This window comes from Panicum virgatum, chromosome 5K, assembly GCF_016808335.1.
Source record: "Panicum virgatum strain AP13 chromosome 5K, P.virgatum_v5, whole genome shotgun sequence".
NCBI lineage: Eukaryota > Viridiplantae > Streptophyta > Magnoliopsida > Poales > Poaceae > Panicum > Panicum virgatum.
Genome location: NC_053140.1, coordinates 59,150,026 through 59,156,825, shown reverse-complemented (window position 1 = coordinate 59,156,825; position 6,800 = coordinate 59,150,026). Strand labels below are relative to the sequence as shown.

The 6,800-nt window shown below is 46.9% G+C and overlaps 1 protein-coding gene across 1 annotated transcript; it reads left to right on the top strand.

The window, feature by feature from the left end:
• Positions 1-1,256: 1,256 nt before the first annotated feature.
• Positions 1,257-5,586, top strand: LOC120709071 (stearoyl-[acyl-carrier-protein] 9-desaturase 2, chloroplastic). Its single transcript, XM_039994588.1, has 3 exons — positions 1,257-1,607; positions 3,887-4,385; positions 4,700-5,586. The coding sequence occupies exons 1-3, from the start codon at positions 1,471-1,473 to the stop codon at positions 5,258-5,260; spliced, it is 1,197 nt and encodes a 398-aa protein (XP_039850522.1). The 5' UTR covers positions 1,257-1,470; the 3' UTR covers positions 5,261-5,586.
• Positions 5,587-6,800: the final 1,214 nt, after the last annotated feature.

The following is a 6,800-nucleotide window of genomic DNA, read 5'->3' as shown; positions in this document are numbered from 1 at the left end:
CAACCGAGTAGATGTCTACTCCAGTTGGTAACAGCGCAGCCAATGCCTCCGGCAACGGCCCCGCTTTAGGGTACTCCCTGAAACTTTGGTTATTTATATTGTTTATGCTTATATGTGTGATAAGTATAAACATGTTCATATATTTTATTTTACTCCTTAAAGTCATAGAAATATTACTAGTTTATACATTTAATTTTGGAATTAAAATATACCGAAAATTGCATAGATTTCTAACAGGTGGCAGGGTGGTTCTCGCTGCGCTGGTGAAAATCTAGGCCGGGCCCGACCGTGAAGATTCGCAGGATTCTCGAGGGGAATCCCGGTGGACGGTGGTGCCCCTGCGGCTTTTGCCCACGATCGGGCGGGTCGAGTGATCTCCTCGTTCAACCAAGGCAGCACACTTGCCTTCCGGAAATCTTGTCCAAAGGTGATGTTGTCTAGCACTCGACCGGAGATAATTATCCCACCCACCCTCCCTGACACGTTTTTCTCCGTTCTCCAAACTGTTAGAGACTGCGGTTTTCAGCACGGGTGCAGAACGGCCGCACGCACGTTTCAGCTACCACACACAATCACACTATTTTTCTAGGAAATGTCTATTAAAAAATTATCATAGTGCCCAACTGAAGCTTCTTTTCAGTCTAGACACTAAATCAGCACGGATAATCGTGTTTTTTTAGATTGATGAGGTCATCACACATCTCATTTTTTTTCCTACTAAAGAACAAGACTCAAATCCAAACGGACATGTTCCACCTCAACAGCACAACAAACAGTGTTAACATTTTTTTTTGCGTAAATAGAATCATAGTTTTTTGCATGAAAAGTAATTGACACATTAAACGATAATCGTGTTTGAGCGGGCATGTGTTATCGAGAGAGCGCTGCATATGCCATCCAAAAGATCAATTTGTTGGTATACATGCATGTTCCATCAAGGGCGTGCAATTTCAAAGTGAGGAGCGAATATCTACGGGGATCTAGAGAATTTCGATACTCCTAAGGCGACCACGACGGCTTGTCTCTCAAGAAGCAGAGAGTGCGCTTACATTTCTTAATTCCCACTCAAAGTATTAAGACGAAGGTTTTAGCCTATAGCCACCTTGGTGAAAGAAAAGAACAACTTGACTAGCGATGAGAGGGAGAAGTGACAAGGAGCAGCAAAGTAGAAGACTAGAAGATGAGAGTGAAATCGCAGGGGCGAAACGGTCATTCCAGGGGTCGAAAAGGGACATAAATACGGGGCCCCTGCCGAGTGGCATCCAGGCCAAGCCGTCTGCAAAACCCAAACGGCCAAAACCTGAGGTGGAGAGCGCACGCGGGGCACCCCATCTCTCTCGTGCCGCCCCGTTTGTTCCGCTCTCGCTCGCCACCACCACCCACATCCCAATCTCGAGGCCACGAGCAGCCGCAGCAGCAGCAGGGCCCGGCGGCTTCCTTGGCGGCGGCGGCGGACCGCGCGGCTCCTCAATGGCCTCCAGGATGGCGCTCCGCCTCAACGACGTCACGCTCTGCCTCTCCCCGCCCCTCGCCGCCCGCCGCCGCCGCCGCACCGGCAGCGTCAGGGTATTCGCCGTCGCCTCCACGCCCTCCACCGTCTCCACCAAGTAAGCCGCCCGGGGCCTGGCTCGCGGCCCCTTCGCTTCTCGGAGTTCGTGTTCCTCCCATTGATAGACAGATAGATTGGTTCCTCGGATTGGATGAGCCGCTTTCTCTGTCTGTCTGCGCCACTGAGCAGGAAGGATTTAGGCGCGTTCGGGCCGGATTGGTAATCCGGCGCCCGGCGGGGTTGCCGCGTCACAATCGCGAGGTCTCCCGCCGCCTCCGGGTGCAATGTTGAATTAGATTCGATTTTTTTTTCTCCTTTTCGTTCTCGTCGTTCTGGGTCGGCGCCCCGTGTCAGGCTTGTCAGATTCGCTCCTGCCTGTGCCCCGGTCTCGGTGGCCGCGACGTGCTCACATGGGCGGCACCCTTCGCTGTCTCAGCAGATCAGGCGCGAAGGTTGCAGCGTCGCCATTAAATTCTGCATGGGTAGGTCGTTTTCTCTCGCGGCCGGGGCGGGGGAGCGGCGCCGTCCTGGCTCCTGAGCGTTCGGTTGCTTTGCCGTCGGCCGCAAGCGAAGCGACCCCCTTTCTGTTGTGCTGGTCCCTTCCAGATTTCTTTTGGTGCCGTGTTTCCTCGGCATTAAATTTTCCTGGGACCTTCAACTTGACCGGGGACCCTGGCAGTTCGTCCTCTCGGTGTATCTCTTAATGGCTTGCATTCTAGAATTGTTGGAGGCCTGGTACCATATATCACCGTGCACAGTTGCATTGCATTGCACTGCGCTGATGTAGTGGTTGTACTGGCTATAGAAGTTTGCGGTTCAGTGCCTATATCCATGGGGGTGCCTCGTCATGGTTTTGTGTAGGTTGCATCGGAGGTGAAGATGCCTGTTTGCTGTCCTGTCGAGGTTGTTCGATGTGGTAGCTCCGTAGCCCGTACCATGCTCTTGGTGGCGTAGTTTGGTGGAATTTAATTTGACTCTCCCCCACAGGACCATTGAGCTCCTTGGGTTGCTGGTTCATGAAAGCTCTTTGTTGTTCATCTGCTTGGGACGACAGGGTTTATGAAGTCAATAAATATAGTCCAACGTTGGATAAAATAAACTGCTTCTGCTATATCATAGGCATATTAATTTGAAAACGGAAGCCCATCCAGGGTTCTATTCTAGGACAAATTTGTTAACTTATTTATTTGTTTACCAAGAGGTGGTTCAGAAACCACGATACCATAGGCATTGATGTGTGAAGTTTATCTAAGTAGGTTTTCTGCTAATTCTAGCTTAGTCAAGCCTACTTTGAGCCATGTGATTGATTTGGATGGAAGGGTAGAGAACCATAGTTGACTAGTTGCACCCGTCTCATTTATACTTTGGAACTTTGGTGTTTTTTTTTGTTGATAAATTTAAGGGACAGTGATCTGATGAAGTATTTTGAGACAAAAACATTGATAAAGAACTAATAGTGGAAATGACATCCTTCCATTAATATGTACTTTGTGGGGATCACATCATAATTTGTATGGGACACAGCATGTGACTGGTCGTGTAGTGTGGAAAAGGTCAATGACATTAGCTACTAACCAACCCCCAATCTATAGCATACCTGGTAAGCTCTGGTGGCTAAAAGCCTCGGTATGATCCTGTTACATATGCATTCCTACTTCATTTGACAAAATATGAATAGCACAAGTAATTGAATATTAAACCTTAAAGATATCCCCAAACAAGTCCATTAGTTTTTTGTTAGCTTGTGATTACTGTCGGTCATGCCAACCTCCAACGTTTTGGAAAAATCCTGCATATGCAAAGAGTGTCAGCTCAATTCCTACTGGATTTCAGTTTTGATGTCATGACTTGTACTGTGCACGGGATTCCATTATCATTATTTTAAGGCCAGACTTGCTTACACAGTACTTTTATATTCAATACATGGGACAACAAGTATGCCTGTTTTTATGTCGGCGCAGTTAGATATATGAAACATGTATGTGCCTCTATTTATCATGCTGCAATACAGTATATTAGCATATGCATACCTTATACATACTACTATGAGCCAGCAGAATGGTCTGCATATTTGAGTGGAAACAACTGGCAAGAAGTGACGATCATCATTACAGGTCTGCTGGGGCTTATATGTGGTTTGCGGTCGTTTCATTAGTGACTTGAATTGTGCATATAATCTGGCTGAATTTTTCAACCACGAGCTCACCTGTTCCAGATTTGCTACCAGTTTCGTTCACATCGTGAAGTCTAATTTTGTTTCATAGTACATGAATACCGAGTGATGGAGCCACCATGTAATTGATAACTAATCATATCTTTTCACCCAAACTGTTCCAGGGTTGAGGATAAGAAGCCATTTGCTCCTCCAAGGGAGGTACATGTCCAGGTTACACATTCAATGCCACCTCAGAAGATTGAAATATTCAAGTCTCTTGATGACTGGGCTAGAGATAACATCTTGACGCATCTTAAGCCAGTCGAGAAGTGTTGGCAGCCACAGGATTTCCTCCCTGACCCAGCATCTGAAGGATTTCATGATGAAGTTAAGGAGCTCAGAGAACGTGCCAAGGAAATCCCTGATGATTACTTAGTTTGTTTGGTCGGAGACATGATTACTGAGGAGGCTCTTCCAACATACCAGACTATGCTTAACACCCTTGATGGTGTCAGGGATGAGACAGGTGCAAGCCCCACTGCCTGGGCAGTTTGGACAAGGGCATGGACTGCTGAGGAGAACCGGCATGGTGACCTCCTAAACAAATATCTGTACCTCACTGGGAGGGTGGATATGAGGCAAATTGAAAAGACAATTCAGTATCTTATTGGCTCTGGAATGGTAACATATTCTTCCTCCCTTTTCCAATTTTTCTTACCTATTTAACGTTTCTTACCTTGACGTGTTCATTCAGCTATTCGTGCTTCCGAAGCATTTATTTTGGTTAGTTGAGAGTTTGATTCTTTCATGAAATTCTGTTGATGTTTATTTACTATGCACCATACTTATGACCTTTGTTGTGAAATTTTCAAGTTGTGGTTCAATTTTCAGCTGTGGCATTAGTTAATTCTCTTTCTCCCACTTTGGAAATTTGTCTGTCTTGACTGCTGATTATAAATAACTAATATAAACTTTCTTTACTGCACCCTTTTCAGGATCCAAGGACTGAGAACAATCCTTACCTTGGCTTCATCTACACCTCATTCCAAGAGCGTGCGACCTTCATCTCACACGGGAACACTGCTCGCCACGCCAAGGACTATGGTGACCTGAAGCTCGCGCAGATCTGTGGCATCATCGCTTCAGATGAGAAGCGGCATGAAACTGCATACACCAAGATTGTTGAGAAGCTGTTTGAGATCGACCCTGATGGCACTGTCGTTGCTTTGGCTGACATGATGAAGAAGAAGATTTCCATGCCTGCCCACCTGATGTTTGACGGGCAGGATGACAAGCTGTTTGAGCACTTCTCCATGGTCGCGCAGAGGCTTGGTGTGTACACTGCTAGGGACTACGCCGACATCCTTGAGTTCCTTGTCAACAGGTGGAAGGTGTCAGACCTGACTGGTCTGTCTGGTGAGGGGAACAAGGCCCAGGACTACCTTTGCACCCTTGCTTCAAGGATCAGGAAGCTGGACGAGAGGGCCCAGAGCAGAGCCAAGAAAGCTGGCACGATGCCCTTCAGCTGGGTATATGGCAGGGAAGTCCAACTGTAAGCGGGGAACACCATTGCGACTGGATGAGTTCCAGTGTATGCATCCTGAGATGCAAGCGAAGATATCCTCTGGTTTGCCGCACAGCGTAGTTCTTGAGGTTGACCAAACGGTCTGGGCGCATCTATTGGTTGGTGTCGTCTCGTAGAGGGTAGGAGAACGTTGGTCTCTTCTAGCTTTGTTTTCTGCTTTAATGTACAACCTATGGCCGCATGAACTGGACATGGACATGGAGCAAACATGCTGTTGTGGGCGGTGTGTTTCGATATGTTATTTCTTGTTCAGTCTGTTGAAATTTTGTGAGCTATGAAGTTATGTTGCTTCTCATCGTCTGACACCCAAACCTGAATTCTGGCTAGCAATGAGCTCGTACTATGTGATGTATATCTTTCTGTCTGCAGATAAGCAGCATATGATTCACCAATCAGTTGATTCAGTGGTATTATCTGCATAAGTTGGCCGTTGCAGTCCTGCTGCATCGATAGTGTGGCTAAACTGACACTGCTGTTTGTGCGCATCAGAGATCGACATTCGACAGGACTCTTTTCCTTTTTCTTTCGAAGAACCAGACCGACAAGACTCTGGTCTGTGGACAAGAGAATATCCGATTAAAATTTAGACATACAGAAATTAATATGCACATCTCTTTCGATCATTTGGTTATGCGGAATACAGATTGAATTATACGAAATCCTGTACCAAGATAATGTGCTCTTCCAACAGTTGATATTCGCTTGCCTTCGTATAGCACTATAGCAGCCATATACACTGTACAAGTGGAGGTGCAGCAGAGCTAGGACAAAACTGCTTCGGACCACTCAATCTTGCCATTTGCATGCTGCAGAAACCGAGCTCTGCTTGCTTGCCACTAGTTTACATTCTGTTTTGAGCCCATGAGTGATCCATGCATTTGTTCCAAACTAACGGCTGCGAGTATTTGCTAATAAGAAACGCGAAAATTCCTATTCTTTTGGGTAAAGTTTCAAAATGATGGTAAATTAATAATTCAGTGGAATGCAATCATCCTGAAATTGCATTTCATGGACCTTCCACTTCCAGTCTGCTAATCTGAATGACTGAATGTGCTTGGCAAAGTCTTCAATGGTAGCCGTGACAGAAGGGCTCCACAAAAAAGGCTACTATTTGGCCCCACCTGAAGAACGGAACAAGAGGAAGAACAATTCCTTTGCGCGATCATGCTCCTGAAACAAATGGGAGGGGAGATGCCATCTCCATTCTGCAGCAAGGCCGTCACCGAGTGAGCCTCTGTTCGTGCCGAATGCTGACACACAGCATGCAGGGGGCATGATCCGGCGGTCGATGCAAAATTCCCTCTGCCACCGAAGAGGAGGAAGCCATTCTCCAATTGCAAGTTGCCGGGGGCATTTGCAATTGCAGCGTGATCGCATTGGAGGATGCGGATGGAAGTAGCAGATGATCTGTCGATGGGACTTGCGTTGGGACGGATTAGGAACTTCTCCCCTGCCTGCGTGACCAGATGTTTCAACTTGTCCATCATGTGGGCGTCAGCAGTTGGTTCCAT